Source organism: Microtus ochrogaster, chromosome 1 (genome assembly GCF_000317375.1).
Source record: "Microtus ochrogaster isolate Prairie Vole_2 chromosome 1, MicOch1.0, whole genome shotgun sequence".
Lineage (NCBI taxonomy): Eukaryota > Metazoa > Chordata > Mammalia > Rodentia > Cricetidae > Microtus > Microtus ochrogaster.
Genome location: NC_022009.1, coordinates 111,568,024 through 111,583,815, shown reverse-complemented (window position 1 = coordinate 111,583,815; position 15,792 = coordinate 111,568,024). Strand labels below are relative to the sequence as shown.

The window sequence follows — 15,792 nt, the reverse complement described above, 5'->3', positions numbered from 1 at the left end:
GGACGTATTTATTTGGTGGAGGGGATTTCAAGACAGAGTGACATTTGTTCTGTAGCACGGTTATTGCTAGCTGCCTTGAGTCAGGCTTACAGAGTGAGTCATGGCAAAAGCAGATAGAATGATGTAAAAAGTAATTCATTGGGCCTGACAATGTATAGTTTGACATATATGTACTCAAAGCTGCAGACAAATCAAATATAGACAAAGGGTTCAGAAATTAGTGCCATTAACAAAAGCGAAACAGTTTGCACAGGGGAAATAGAAAGATGTCTGGTGGGCAAGATCTCATCCGTTGATGCCTCCAGGGTATAAAAATACAAACGCATTTGAAGGACTTTCTTTTGAAAGGATGCCCAAAAAGAGAGAGTAGCCAGGGTGCCTTGCTGGAAACAGGGAAGTGTTTTTCTACGTTCAACATCAAAGTCCTACCAGGCCTCTGCAGCCATGGTCCAATGTGGCCTGATTTCTTCTCAGGCTTGATGTAGAACTTTGCATCATCCACATGATACTGGCTTTTCAGGCACACGGAACACAAAAATTAGAAGATTTCAAAGAAAAGTCTGGGAGGCCAGGCTGTGTGTGTGTGTGTGTGTAGGATTGGACTCCCTACGGGGAGCCCCTGAGTAGGCTGTGCACGAAGCTGTCAGAGTAGAGCGAGTTGAATTAGAGACCCTAGGAGCTGTGGGGTGTCTGCTGAGGAAGTCTGTAGTGAATGAGTGGAGCCATCTCAGGGGGAGGCTGTGTGTGTGGCAGGCATCACATCTGCTTCCCCACCTTGCTGGACATGGAGCTATAGGACTTCATCTTTCCCTCCTCGTTTTTTTTTTTCCTCATGCTTCCCTCTCCTACCTTGTGTGCTGGAAATGTTTATTCTGACCATTGCACATGGGAAGTGTGTAATAGATTTTACTTTTAGGGGATCTCACAGATGCGAGACTGACTTCAGAATCAATAGAATCTTTGGATTTTGAACTTTTAAACAGAAGGAGGACTATTAAGACCTGGGAGGGAGGTCCTTGGAGCTGGGCTGATTGCTTTTGTAAGATGAGAGCCTCTGGTGGGTCAAGAGCAGCATCTAAACTATTACCCACAGGCTTATATTCTGAACACTTGTAACCGACTGGTGGCTGTATTTTGAGAGGCTGTGGAACTTTAGGAAGCCTGTCTGCTAGAAGTCACCAGGGGCATGTGTGGGGAGCTTACAGACTGACTCCCAGGTCTGGCCTGTCTCTGGTTCCTGGGATGTCAGAGAGAGAGGAGCTTCTGTTGTATGCTTGCTGTAATGCCTTTGCTGTGGTGACGGCTGAAATGGCTCTTGGAACTCTCTCCAAACAGCTTGTGTTGTTTCTGCTGAGCATCGTAGTCAGAGCAACACAAAGGGGTTGGTACCCCCGGTTTCTGTCGGAGCACGAAGAGTTTCTACTTCTGTGGTCATTAATGGTAGTTTTTCCCCACATATAGCTGTTGAGCGTTTGAAATGTTTAGGTCCAAATTATTGTGTGCACTGTGGATTTTAAAGACTTAGGAGGAAAGAGTAAATTAAATTATCATGTTAAAAAATTACTGCATGTTGAAACAGTAAATTTTATATATATGGTTAAGATAATATTGTAATGAAACCCATCTGTTTATTTCATTTTTTTAGTGTGGTTAATAAATAGTTTTATTTGCTTAGCTGTCTTGTTTTATATGTTTCTGGGGCAACATCATCATATAGCTTGTGGAGGGTTTCTTCTTTCTATTATAAATTTTTGGGGACAAGGTGGGGGTATCCATCAGGGTAATAATGAAAGTTAAAGCCAGATGCACGGAACAGTCATGGCTAAATGACATATGTAAATTCAGGTGATTATGTTTTTATTCTAAAAACTTTACTTTGTAAGATAAAATACCTGGGTACAGTATTTTGGAACTGATAAAATATTGACAATCTAGGCTGTTGAAATGTTTCCTGTGGTTTCTTATTTTCTGAGTTGTCATGGATATCCTAGATCCCCAAATATCCATAGATTCCCGCTTGCATGTAACAACAGTGAAAAACATGACTTATGAAGAAGTAAGCACTTACAGAATTTGCTGTTTGATGAATACTGTGGGGATTAATGAGACGAACTCTGGTCTTACCCCTCCTATCTGAAACAAAGACATCTAGGTTGCTTTCTGCCTGAACTATTTGGCAAGAAGGAAAAAATGGACAGCGTGAACAGTAATTAGTATAGACATAATATCCAACCATGCAGGAATTCTTGGAGATTAGTTTTGGCAATGAGTTCTAAATGAAAGGACTTGGTCTCAAGCATGCCTTGAAATTAAGTATTTATTAAAATGTAATTTAACTTGAGAAATCATCATATTCTGTCAGCAATTTTAAAATCTCTATATGAAAGTACTCTTCTTGTGCTATTATTCACAAGTGGCCCACACTTATCTCCATTTCACCACTATAGTGGCACCCAATAGCTTTCTTCCTGTAGAATTACCCTGCCATTGGCCATAGCAGAAAAACAACCCAAACTCTCCTAGCACGGGATACCGTGTCTCTGTCGATCCATGCGCAGCGTGACTTAAGTTGCCTTGAACCTTCTCCTATGACCAGCTCTGGAGAAGACATGGAAATGTGTCCTGCCTTACGGAGTGAAAGGATTAACAGTTGGGGTTCTGTAGAGACGAGGAGCTCTCAGTGAGTCCACGAGGAGTGATGTGTTGTTATAAGAAGGAGACATGAGCGCTGGGCGGTGGTGGCACATGCCTTTCATCCCAGCACTCGGGAGGCAGAGGCAGGTGGATCTCTGGGAGTTCGAGGCCAGCCTGGTCTACAAGAGCTAGTTCCAGGACAGGCTCCAAAGCTACAGAGAAACCCTGTCTCAAGAAAAAAAAAAAAAGGAGACATGAAATGTGGGGCTAATTTTTCTCCTCCGCTTGGAAAACATCCACCGATGCCAGATAGTGTAGCAGGGACAGATGGCGCGGCAGCTGCCGTGAAGGAAAAGTGCCTTACTACTAGGTGAACCATGAAAAACAACGAGAAGGACGGAAGGAAAAGCACACCAGTCCCCTCTGCTGTCACATCTTCCCGTCACCACGAACTATCTCATTGTATTCCATCAGGTGGCAGACTGCAAAGGAAGCACCTTCCGGGTTTCTCCACTGACTGAACATTTGGAATTTGCCACCACTCTCTTTGACAGAACTTGCTTTTTGTCTTTGGATTTTTCTGGCAGAACTGGAAGCAGGGATGGGTAGCAATGACTAACAGGATACACAGTGCCCATATATGGTAGAGAAGGTGCCAAGACGGATCCTTTTCTGGCTCAAATTGGTTGCAGTTTGATTGCAGAAATTGGCCAGACCTCATCTTGGTTTATTTTAGATATGCCTCCAATTAACACTGATTCATGCTACAGATCACATAAATGGGGATGGCATTTTAATCAGATTTAAATGGAGGTTATTTAAAGTTGTGGCTTAGAGACAGCCGAAGTGGGCACACGCATGATCTTGATATTCACGCAGTTCGTGCCCAGTGTTCCGTGTTGGTTGTTTGAGTCCACTAGCTTGAGTGTTCAGCAGTGATGAAGGGCTAGTGGTGTCATGGCTGGGTTGCCTCAGGAGGGAAAAGCTTCCGCGTCTTCAGTTTAAAAGAGATGCCCCAACTCAATAGATTTGGAAAGGAATGGTTAAATGTACGAAGACCTACAAATGCTAGGCCTTGTAGTTTTGATACATATGCAATTAAATAGTATCTGTTTGGCAATTACTGTTGTATAACTAAAGTGAATAGAAATGGGTTCAACTAAGTTGTGATGTCCTGAGACAATAAAAGGATGTGAACGATATTAAAGATTGTTTTTGTTTTTCCAGCTATTTTTTAAAGAAATTGGCTGGGTGAATTTCCGAATATGTTTTTGCCATTTTGTCTAGAGGAGTTGAGTAAAGGCTGTAGAGTTACATTAACAGTCACCGAAGGGTTGCAAGGATAGTTTTGGTAAGACACAACCTGTCTCTTAGGCATTGTTTTAAGAAACACTAGTCATCCTCCAAGGTAGCCTCCTTGTGTGTGGACGACTTTTACTGAAGCACATACACAGGATTTACGATCACCGTCGTCATGATTCTTATCATAGACTCTAGAAGCAACTCAGGTCTGTCCCCATCCCCGCATTTGAGGAGGTAATGTCCTAATTCACCTGGCGGTCCTTGGCTCTCCTCTATTTCCCCAAACAGCACTGGCCTCTGTTAGAATAAAGCAGAAAGGGTTGAAGGTAAAATCTGTGCTGCTGGGACCAGAATGCAACTCTGATGTTTCTATTTGACCTACAAATAAGTTAAGTATAAATTACAAATAAGTGTATGAATTTAGATATATGTTTTCAGAAAGCTAGAACTTGCAAGCTCCATGAAAAACAACAGCATCATCAACAACAAAAAACCCAACTATCTGCTATCCTGTGTATATATATGGTATAATTGTAAGACACCATTCTGAAGCAAGAATAGCCCCCAGGCACTTAAAATGTGAACTACTTAGCCTTTCAGAATCTACTACCTTTTGTTTGATTTCATAGTTTTGCTGACTAAATGGCTTTAGTGTTCTGTTTTAATGTATTTTTGCGAATTGTGTGACAACATATAATCATTGAAATAAATATTTCTAATACTGTTTATGATTTGCTTTATCAAACAATCTTTGCTTTGACAGATATATATATACACATATGTATGATATATAAGCACAGATGAAAATGCTTATATAGATAGAGTTATGCACGTTTCTCCATAGTTGGAAAAGATAAATGGCAATACAATTTAAAAAAAAGATAAAAAAGATAAATGTCTCTAACATTTTTGTGTCTGGTCAGAAAAGCAACCTAGAAAAATCCTATGAACTTTAAACATTTTTATTTCCCCTTAATTTCTATGGCCTGACAGCAAGGAAGGCTAAATCTTTACAGAACTAAATTTATTACAAAAATTTAAGCAGCTTTTTGAATTATCAAGACAAAATTATTTAAGTGTAATTTTATGTGAATTATTTGAATTGTTAAAAAAAATGATAGTTCAAATGTTGTAAAACTTAAAAAAAAAACCCCAACCAAATATTCCCACTTCATCTTGAAATATCTCTATCCTTAGGTTACTGTGATCCACTTATTTGGAAATCTCAATAGTCTTTTATATTTTGTTCTCTGAAACCATTGTATTTCCCAGCCATCCCAGGCAGGATTGGAAACAAATATAAATGAAGAAAACATGACTTTAGGAATGTTCTGAAAGTTTCTTAGGGGACAAACCGTGTTTTTCTGACAGAAGGTGACAGCTACACAGCTTGCTGAGGAGCCACAACCAAACCGCAAAGAGGAGCCTCTTTTTCGTGGCTCTTCTCAACTCCCCACCCTCAGCATTTAGTACCCAGGAAACTAATCAAACACTGCCACTATCGAAAACGAAGGTCCTTGATCTTAGCCATTATGACTGGTGTAGGATGGAATCTCAGAGTCGTTTTGATTTGCATTTCCCTGATGGCTAAGGATGTTGAGCATTTTCTTAAGTATCTTTTGAGATTCTTTTGTTGAGATCTGTACCCCATTTTGAAAATTGTATTATTTGGTATTTAATGTCTAGTTTCTTTAGTTCTTTATATATTTTAGTGCTGGAGAGGATGTGGAGTAAGGGGAACATTCCTTCATTGCTGGTGGAGGTGCAAACTTGTACAGCCACTTTGGAAATAAAAGTATGGCGGTTTCTCAGAAAATTGGGAATCAACCTACCTCAAGACCCAGAAATACTATCCTTGGGCACATACCCAAAGAATGCTCAATCATATTACAAGGACATTTGCTCAACTGTGTTCATAGCAGCACTATTTGCAATAGTCAGGACCTAGAAACAAACTAGATGCCCCTCATCCAAAGAATGGATAAAGAAAATGTGATAAATTTACACAATGGAGGCGGCTGGGTAGGAAGGTCCTCCAAGGAGTTGCTTGGAACCAGTGGTTGAGTTAGAAACCCCTCTGATGAATGAAATTGTTATAGTTGATGAAGTCACGAAAGTGAAATGAATCTGGAAAAAGTGAATATTTTGCAATCAAGAAAAGCCACTAAAAATCAGGGGGAAGAAAGAAGTTAGAAGAAGAAAGAGGAGCGGAGGAGGAAAAGTAGTCTATAGGTTTTCAGGGTAAATGCAGTAGATAAAGGACGTCGGAAGGGTTTTGCTTTTTTTCCTTCTGTCTTATCGGTCTTGCTATTTTATTACTTACTGTGAGTAGAAACAGTCTTCAGGCTGGGACCAGCAGCTCTGTAGCTTTTTTTTCTTAAGAAATTCCTTTACTCACCTTCCATGGGAGTGTTGCTGTCTGGACGGTTTGCGAAGACCACGTCCACATATTCCAGCTGCAGCCTCTGGAGGGAGCCTTTGAGTCCTAGAGGCGGAAGCAGAAAACAGAAGAAAACATAGCAAACGGCCCAAGAAGTCCAGATGGGAACACTATTAGGACGGGCTGGAGTTTGATTTCTTTCAAGAATTTACTTAAAAACAAACACTGAATTAGTTACAAAAAAATCTCTGAAAAGGGCATAGTGAGACCGTAGTAACTACCCACAGAAACGGCAATCAGCGTTGTTTACAGGAGAACAACTGTCGCAAGAGTTAAGGAAATCAGATGAGAGACCTGGTTTTTAGCATAATATTGGAAAAATGGTTGAGAAAACTGGAAAGGAATCCTCAAATCCAAGAATCAAACACCCTAGAACAGTGGTTTTTAAGTTTCCTAACGCTGCCACCCTTGAATACAGTCCCTCAGGTTGTGGTGACTCTCAATCATAAAATTATTTTTGTTGTTACTTCTTAACTGTAATTTTGCTACTGTTAGGAACCTAAGCTAGGGATGCTATCTTTCACAAACAAACCAGCAGCGTTGGTTTTGGAGTTCCTGGGACTCATGCTGTCCAGTGTTGGAACAGTGGCAAGGACCGCAGACTCCAGAGCAAACAGCCTGCTTGGAATTCCTGGAAGGCCAGGCACAAAAAGCCAAACAGTGAAGCAGGCGTCAATGCCGGATATTTCAACACGTGGATGCTGTCAGATACTAACAAGCATCAAGAGTTTCCAGGGAACTGTGAGGCGCCAGAGCTGATGATGAGGTGATATGTTTATGTGTGACCTTAGACAAGAATTCTAAACAATGGAAATTTAATAAATTTCAAGAAAATCCAGAGAAGCTGGGCATGGTAACACATGCCTGTAATCCCAGCACTAGAGATATGGAGGCAGGAGGATTACAACTTAGAGGCCAGTCTGAGTTACATAATCAGATCCTGTTCAGTGAAATAGGCCGCTGAGAGTGGGAGAGATAGTCTCCCTCAGGGAAGAGCAAGCTGACTGGTTATCCAATGCCAAATGGTTGGCTCTGAAAACATACACACAAGTAATGTTATATAGGTTGTATTTATGAATGAAGGAACAAATATATACATATGTGTGTGTATGTATATGTACGTAAGTAAAAATGAATAATAAAAATAGAGGGCATGATTTTGAAGGAGAGGAAGGAGGAACACAGGGGAAGGTTTGAAGGGAAAAAAGGGAAGGAGGAAATGATACAATTATGATCTCAAAAGATAAAAGAAATGTATTTTTTCAAAGCCCAAAATGGTCAGGAGTGGCAAAAGTTTTGGAGATAACTTACTGAAATATATTCCTTTAAAACACAAGAGAATCCCATTGGCAGTGATGCATGCCTTTCACCCCTGCACTCCAGAGCTACAGATACAGTCACAGGGCCAGCCTGGTCTACAGAGTGACTTTCAGGACAGCCAGGGCTACACAGAGAAGCCCTGTCTCAGAAAACAGAAACTAAACCCAAAATAAAAACACAAGAGAAACAATTCAGTAATCATCAGATACCCTTACTACAGAAAGCAAAGAAAATGACAGCATCCATTTAAAAAATGAAACAAATCCTGAAGCTGGAAAGCACAATAAATGAAATGAAAACGGAACTGACGACATCCATAGCAGAATCAATTTAATAGAAGATCTAGCCGACGCCAAGACAATATCTGAGGGGTACGGTGAAGAGGCATGAGGAATGCTCATAGGAGCTTAAGAACATCATTAAAAGAACAGATACTCAGGTTTGGGGCATTAACAAGTGCTTCAGAATTCTCGAGTTAAACATTTGTTAAAAGTAGCAAGAGGCTGTGGAGATGGATCCACAGCTAATAAGGCTTTTCTGCTCATCCAGGGAGCTCCAGGTTAGTTCCCAGACAGTTGGGTGACACACAATGGCCTGTAACTCTAGCTCTCAACTGGCTTTGAGCACACCCTGCACAGACATGTGGCATCTACTCACACAGACATAAATACATACACGTAAACTAAAAAGAGATGCAAAGAAGTTTATAAAAGATTTAATAACACGAACAGTGTTGCATGAGCTGAGGAAAAGTGACGCTCCAGTGCTCAGGCCTAATGAGGATATCTACACCATATTATTGATTCTCAAGGGTCATTGTAGAAAGAGGGGCCAGCAAGAATGTAAGAGCCCGAAAGACTGTGAAATGGTCATCTCTGGGTAGGACACAGTCCGTGTGACCATGATTTCACAGCAACTGTGGCTCTCTCCACCGGACTTGTATAAGACTGGACTTGACGTCAGTCAAACACCCATGAGAGAGAAGCTCATGGGCCCTACCCCTCCCTGCTGAACTATTGGCTACTGGTGGACTCTGGGGGATGCTCAGTTGTTATATTTAGTTGTATACCCATGTGTGACTCCCAATGATCAGTTCCAAGCTCATGATCACACGACAGCCCTGTTTAAACTCGGGGTGTCACAAAACAAAACAAAAGCATATGAATGTAAGAAAGAGCCTTGGAGTGAAAAGGGGTGATTGGCAGGAATGAGAGGATGATGGGAGAGAGGGAAGAGGGGAGACAGGAAGAGAGAGTAAAAAGAGGGGTGGGAGGAGGGAGAGGGAAATGGGAGGCTGGGAGGAGGCAGAAACTTTTTTTTTTCTTTTTCTCAATAAAAAATTAAAAAAAAAAGAAATTGATGATTATTGAGGAACACAAATAATTTAATACGTTGTGACTGGGAAGTACAAAAAGGCATCTGATCTATACTATGGCATCCAGGAAGGATGGTTTTTAGTATTAAAGATCAGGTGATCAAAAGTAAAAAAACAACTATACATGCATTTATATTTTGGCAAAGAGAATCCTCTGTATGCTCATAGCAAAGACTGTAAATAAAGGTAATTAAGAAACTTGAAAAAAAAGAATGTATTATGCACACATATAAAATTGACAAAGAACGCATTTAATAAAATGTATAGTAAAAACTAATTCTATAGGAATAAAATACTATTTACATATACATAATGCAGGAAAATATTTGCCCACTATCCATCTGAGAGGATGGATATTGAAGAATATTGAAAAAACTCAGTAGCAAATTGGTGTATGAGGTCCTTCTTTCTATGTGTTGCCTGTATTGGTTAATGTATAAAGAAACTGCTTTCGTCTGATAGGCCAGAACTTAGGTAGGTGGAGAAGACAGAACTGAATTCTGGGAGGAAGAAGGCAGAGTGAGAGAAGCCATGGATCCTGTGCCTGAGACAGAGCCAGTTAGAATCTTTTCCTATAAGCCACTGCCACATGGCAATATACAAATTAATAGAAATGGGTTAAATTAAGATGCAAAAATTAGCCAATAAGAAGCTAGAGCTAATGGGCCAAGCACTATTTTAATGAATACAGTTTCTGTATGGTTATTTCGGGTGTAAGCCAACCAGGCGGCCGGGACAAACAAGCGGCCTCCTCCTTGCAACAGCAAATCATTATCAACATTACCACCATTATCATCATTATCATGATTCAGTTATGAAATGGGTAATGAGCTGAAATACACAGTTCTTAAAAATAAATGAAGAAAATGTGGCACTTATACATAAACATATTTTGTATGTTCATGCATATTATAGTCAATCATTAAGAAGGGTATATCTCATTATTTATGACAACATGAATGGAAAGAAAAACATTATTCTAAGTTAAAAAGCAGTTACAAGAAAATGAATACCAAATGGTCTCCCTTATATGAAGAATTAAAAACATTGTGTGGGGCCTGGAGAGATGCTCAGCAGTTGGAAGCCAAGGGTCCTCTTTAAGTTTGGTTCCTAACACCCACATGGCAGTTCATAGTTGCCTGCGTCTCCACTTCCAGAGGGACCTGATGACATCTTCCAGTTTCCTTGGACATTACAGGCACATAGTGCACAGATATACATTCAGACAAAATGCTCCTACACACAAAGTAAAAATATATCTAAAAAACGAGTGGAGTAACCTTTATCAGACGCTGAATGTGGGAAGCAGTGAGGAAGGAGAGATGGGGAAAGGTTGGGTACCAGATGGATGCTAAGCTGAATATATAGAATAAATAAATTCTGCTCTGAGGTAGAGTAACACTCACAATAGCAATGTACTGTGTATTCCAAAAACAGATTAGAATTTGAATGTTTCTAACAAAAGAATTGATTGATAGCTGAGACAAAAATTAGCCTAACTTTTTTTTGTTTTTGTTTTTGTTTTTTTTTGTTTTTCAAGACAAGCCCAGCTGTACTGAAATTCGCTTTGTAGACCAGGCTGGCCTTGAATTCACAGAGATTCCCCTGCTCCTGCCTCCTCAGTGTTGAGATTAAAGGTGTGCACCACCACGCGCAGCTGGATTTACTTATCTTGATTTAAATGTTATCTAATGTGTGCTTGCACAAGGTATCCCCCAAATACGTGCAATTTTTTGATAAAAATTTTAATTAAGAATACAAAAAGTACATTGAATGCAATGATTAGTTACTCCCTGTAACTGTTAAATTACATTAAAGGCTGACTTTGTGTCAACAAAGAAAATCTCAGGCCTCTCTCAAGATGGCTTGTACTCTCCAAGCCTGGTAATAACCTTCCACAGTGACACTTGTGGCCATCGCTGGAAGCCAAGTTTAAAATGAAAAGCAGTTTCTTTCCAAGATTCTCTTTGTTCCTTTGTATAAGTCAGGAATAAAAGACTGCTTTAATGCCACTAGATGAATGTATGTTTTAATAGCCACAAAAACAGGAGAGCAAATAAAGGCTACGTTTAACACTTACTAATTCTATCAAAGTTTAGAAAATCTAAAAGATGTGGTCAAGCTACATCATTTTAGTGATCCCGCCCTCTTTCTCCTTCTGCGATGCTGGGTCTTGAACCCAGGACCCATGGACGCCAGGCAAGCAGTCTGGGACTGAATTATGTCTCCACTCACGGTTTCGCTTTCCACTATGAGACAAGTTGCCCAGGCTGCCCTTGAACTTAAAGTCCTCGGCCTTAGTCCCTAGTGTTCTGGGATTACATGCCTGTACCAATGGGTCCAGCTTCATTTTTCCTTTGTTTTGGAAAGAAACAAAATGGCAGAAGCCATAAGGTTGTGAGATCTAATATACCAGAAAGAGTGAAACTCGGGAAATCTGGAAGCAATAGCTTATATTTCAGTTCTAAACTTTTGGTCAAATTCTTAGGAGTATTCAGGAAAAATTAATTAATTTCACTAATATGAATACTTCCCCCAAACAGAACGTATTATATGTATTATGCAATCAAAAGGAGGGCGGTGCTCAGAGAACTGTTTTATCTCCTTCCCGGGGGTAACAGCAGTTCCTTATCAGCCTCTTTAATCCCTTGGGAAGATGGAAGGGTTTCTCTTTTTATTATAAGCATAAAATTAATTGCCTGTTAAATGAGGCCCTTATAAATTTAAATTTGGCTCATTTAAGTTTGATTTTTAAGCTAGTTTACTGGATAGCCACAATTACTTTTTGGACAGAAAAATGGAATGCTGGAATAGAGTCCTGGAAATATTTTCTGTTCATGGAGAAAGGGTGTAAAGAGCTTTGATGAGGAGGTCAGAGCAGACAGGCAAGTGACTCTTCCGTGGTTGGGATAGCACTGACTTCCTCAGGGAGCACCTTGAAGGGAAATTCACTGTGCCAGGTAGTCCCTCCTCCCTCCTCTCCTTCCTCAATTATCCCTTTCCTTCCTCTCTTTTTTTTCTCCCTCCCTTCTCTCTCCTTCTTCCTCTCCCATCTGGATTCTCTCTTTCCCTCCTGTCCTCCCTCTCCAGCGTCCCTCTCCTTCTTCTCCCTCCTTTCCTGCCTAAGCAGCCCAGATGTCTTTAGAAGTCTTGGCTCTCCTGACCTAATCTCATGAATGCTGCATTTAGGGTTTCAAGAGTGCATTGTTCCTGCCTTACATGATTTTCAGTTTTTGATCTTTCACGTGACTGGAAACTAAGTCAGGACATTCAACCGTTTGCAGGTTTGATGCTTTAATCCTGGAGAAACAGGTAAATCACAGCGCTATGGTGATGCGTTCAACAAATGTCTCCTTAAGATCTAGTTAGGGATTCGCTAAAATAAACCTTCCTTTAGCAAATGTTTTGTTGAGCACTGATTTGGAACCAGGTATCATTTTAAGTTTAAAAAGACGTGCAGAAGTGCAAGAATCCTGACTCCACCACAGGAGCACGTGAGCAGCTAACAAGCTGGACACAGCTGCGGTGAGTGTGCTTGCAGAAGGCGCTAAGGATCTTGGGAAGCCAGTCCTGAAGGAGCAGAAGGCACGCTCCGTGCCCTAGAAGTGGTATCTAGAAGTCAACTGGCAAGCTTTCAAAAGTTCACAGGATAAAAAATTAAGTACTTTAAGAAAATAGATCTGTCTATTTTTCTTTTAGGTTCTGATAGTGTTTAGAATTATTTATTCATTTATTTTGTTTTTCTTATTTTTTTTAAAAGATGTACTTGTTTATGTATGAGTATTTTTGTCTGCATTTATAGCTGCACTCCAGAAGAGGGCATTAGATCACATGAATCTACAAGTTACAGAACTGCTATTTGGATGCTGGGAATTGAACTCAGAACCTCAAAAAGAGCAGTTAGTGTTTTTAATCACTGAGCCAGTCTCCCCAACCCTCTTGTTTTTTTGCTTTTGCTGTTGTTTGTTTTTGAGACAGGGCTACTCTGTGTAGCTCTCACTCTGTAGACCAGAGTAGCCTTGAATCCAGAGATCTGCCTGCAGCTGTCTACCCAGTGCTGAGATTAAAGGTGAGCACTACCGCGCTCATCTTAGAACTGATATTTTTGCACAGGTTTCTAAAACAATGAGATTATTGCAAGCTTTAAGCAGATGGGCATGGTTGTAAGGGCATCAGCTGCTCAGTGTTGCTGCTTTAACCATGTATCAATACACATAGTCTGCAAGGGCTCTATTTAAATACAGTTGTTTTTTTAATCAAATCTATCATGTTCTTGCTTTCCTCTCTAGCTTGGAAAAATGTTGTATTAAATAATGCACACGATTTCCCTATACAGCCTCCAGTTTCGTCTGCGGGGTCCTCTCTGCCACCTGCTTCTTTTACTAAAGGCACCTATTCAAATCCATTCAAATCACATACAGCTTCACATTCCATTATGAAACGTGTTATCATGGGGCTTGAGTGTTCATGAACATAGTATACAGGAAAGGAACACTGTGATCACTCACTTTGCTCCGAAAATGTATTCTTTAACTGAGAACCCATTGACGGCCTTTTTTTTTTTTTCAAAAGGAGGGGTTGGTTTTTATCATTTGGCCCCCAACGGCAAAGTTCTGAGATTTGCCACCTGTTTTCCTCTCCCGAGCCTGCAGCGATAGCTTGTGATTTGGCAGCGCTTTTGACTGTAAAATCTTGTGAGGAGTGTATTTATTGTGACAATGTCACTGTGATGGTTTGAATGAGAATGGGGGCCATTGGATTGGAAGGCTTGGACCCCAGGGAGTGGCACTATTTGGAGAAAGTGTGTCCCTGGAGGTGGACTTTGATGTTTCACAGTCTCATGCCAGGCTTAGTGTCTCTCTCTCTTCCCATTGCCTGTGGATCTGGATGTAGAACTCTCAGCTACTCCCCTAGCTCAGTGTCTGCCTCCATACCACCATGCCTCCCACTGTGATGATAATGGATTAAGCTCCTGAAATTATAAGTAAGCCCTAGTTAAATGCTTATTTTATGTGCATTGGTGTTTTGTCCGCAGGTATGTCTGTGTGAGGGTATTGGAGCCCCTGGAATTAGAGTCACAGGTAGTTGTGAGCTGCTGTGAAGGTGCTGGGAATTGAACCTAGGTCTTCTGGGAGAGCTCTTAACCACTGAGCCATCCATCTATCTGATTTTACGAGTTACTGTGGTCATGGTGTCTCTTCACAGCACCAGGACACTGACCAATACAATGACTTACCAAACTGTTCCTATTTCTTTATGTGAGGCACTCAAAGAATTGGGTCTGTCTGATTCTTAAGGCACAGTTAGGGCCTTAGGAAAATGGCTGTGAATCAGTTCAATGAGTATAGAGGATTGTAGATCTCCAAAGACCTTGGGATTCAGAAAGGATATAATAAACCTCTTAGCAAAATGTCTTCTTTCTCCTTGCAAAAATAAGAAGGAAATCATACCTACTGGGCTGAAGTCAAAGACTGTCCATGATAAGACAGCTTTGTCTTATTTTCCAACATTGCTCCTTGGATTTAATGTGCACACGAATCACCAATGTTTAATAAGGTCACCTTCCTCACAGGGAATGTGCCAATAAAACCCAAGTATAATTATCTGTAAACCTCTTCCAACTGTATTTTTGGTTTAAGAATCTCATGGTGGCCCTCCTCTGCAGAATTCATTTAATTCTTTAATTTCAATTTGCATACAAATGTCCTATGGGGGTACGCTTCCTACTCATTAGCCCTTGTCTTTGGTTGAAGCTACGAACTTCAAAAGAGCATCAATAAAAACACAACAAGTGGTCCCAATCTCAAAACTCCCACAGTTTGTGTGAAAGTCTGAGTCTGGGTTGGCTTAGATTCCTGCTGAACTGATTTACCATCCTTTGAGAATTCCTTAACTAAAAAAGTAGAAATCTAAGGTATTCCTATTAAGCTGCTCAAGACCCTGAAGAAAATCTGTTGAAAAAAGAGAATTCCAAAGCCCCCCCACTCCCCCCAAAACACACTTAAGTCTTAAAACAGTGGGTATTCAATAGAGTTTCTCCATTCTTTTTATTTTTGATTTTATAAATTTTTTTTTGGTAAATTCCAGTGTGAACCTTTTTCTGAATCTCTTTTCCTAACCAATTATATTAAAAAGAAAAGACCTTTTTTGGGTAGCACACTGCCCTTCTTGGGCTGCTGGGTTGTTGGGTATTGACCAACCCCATGGTAGAAGACACACCTGCTGGGCCATGCAAGAACAGGAACGGTGGTGATTGGGGAGGGCAGGCTTGATTTCAGTATCCAATTGTACACTAAACCTCAGCAGATTGTGTTTAGAAGAGAAAATTGGAAACTTTCTTTAGGGAAGGGGGTGGCAATTCATCATGGTACCCCACGTTATCACAGGCTCAGGACAGAGTGTTCTCCATAAAGCAGTTATGCCCATGAGGCAATGCTGATTATTGTGACAAAATGACACTATGTTCATTAAGTGATGGTCGTTATGCTTGACCCTATAGTATAGGAATACTTGTAATCTGTGCTATAGCCAAAGAGGCAGAGGTTTAAGTAACTTGTAGTTACTCAGCACATGTGGAGTTGTTGGTATGTAAATGGCACAGCTCATGTGCACATAAATAAAGTGAGAAATACGAACCTCAGAGAATGACTTTAGAAACAATGAGATAATAAACTTTATGGCTAAAAGTGTGTGTGTGTGTGTGTGTGTGTGTGTGTGTGTG

At 40.5% G+C, this 15,792-nt stretch overlaps 1 protein-coding gene across 2 annotated transcripts in view; it reads right to left on the bottom strand.

Moving 5' to 3' along the window:
• Window positions 1-15,792, bottom strand: part of Kcnab1 (potassium voltage-gated channel subfamily A member regulatory beta subunit 1) — a 352,108-nt gene that overhangs the window by 40,403 nt on the left and 295,913 nt on the right. For both annotated transcript variants that reach the window (XM_005344063.2, XM_005344065.3), the window contains exon 8: window positions 6,335-6,421. In XM_005344063.2, coding sequence (XP_005344120.1) covers window positions 6,335-6,421 — 87 coding nt within the window. The remainder of the gene's footprint in view (window positions 1-6,334; window positions 6,422-15,792) is intronic.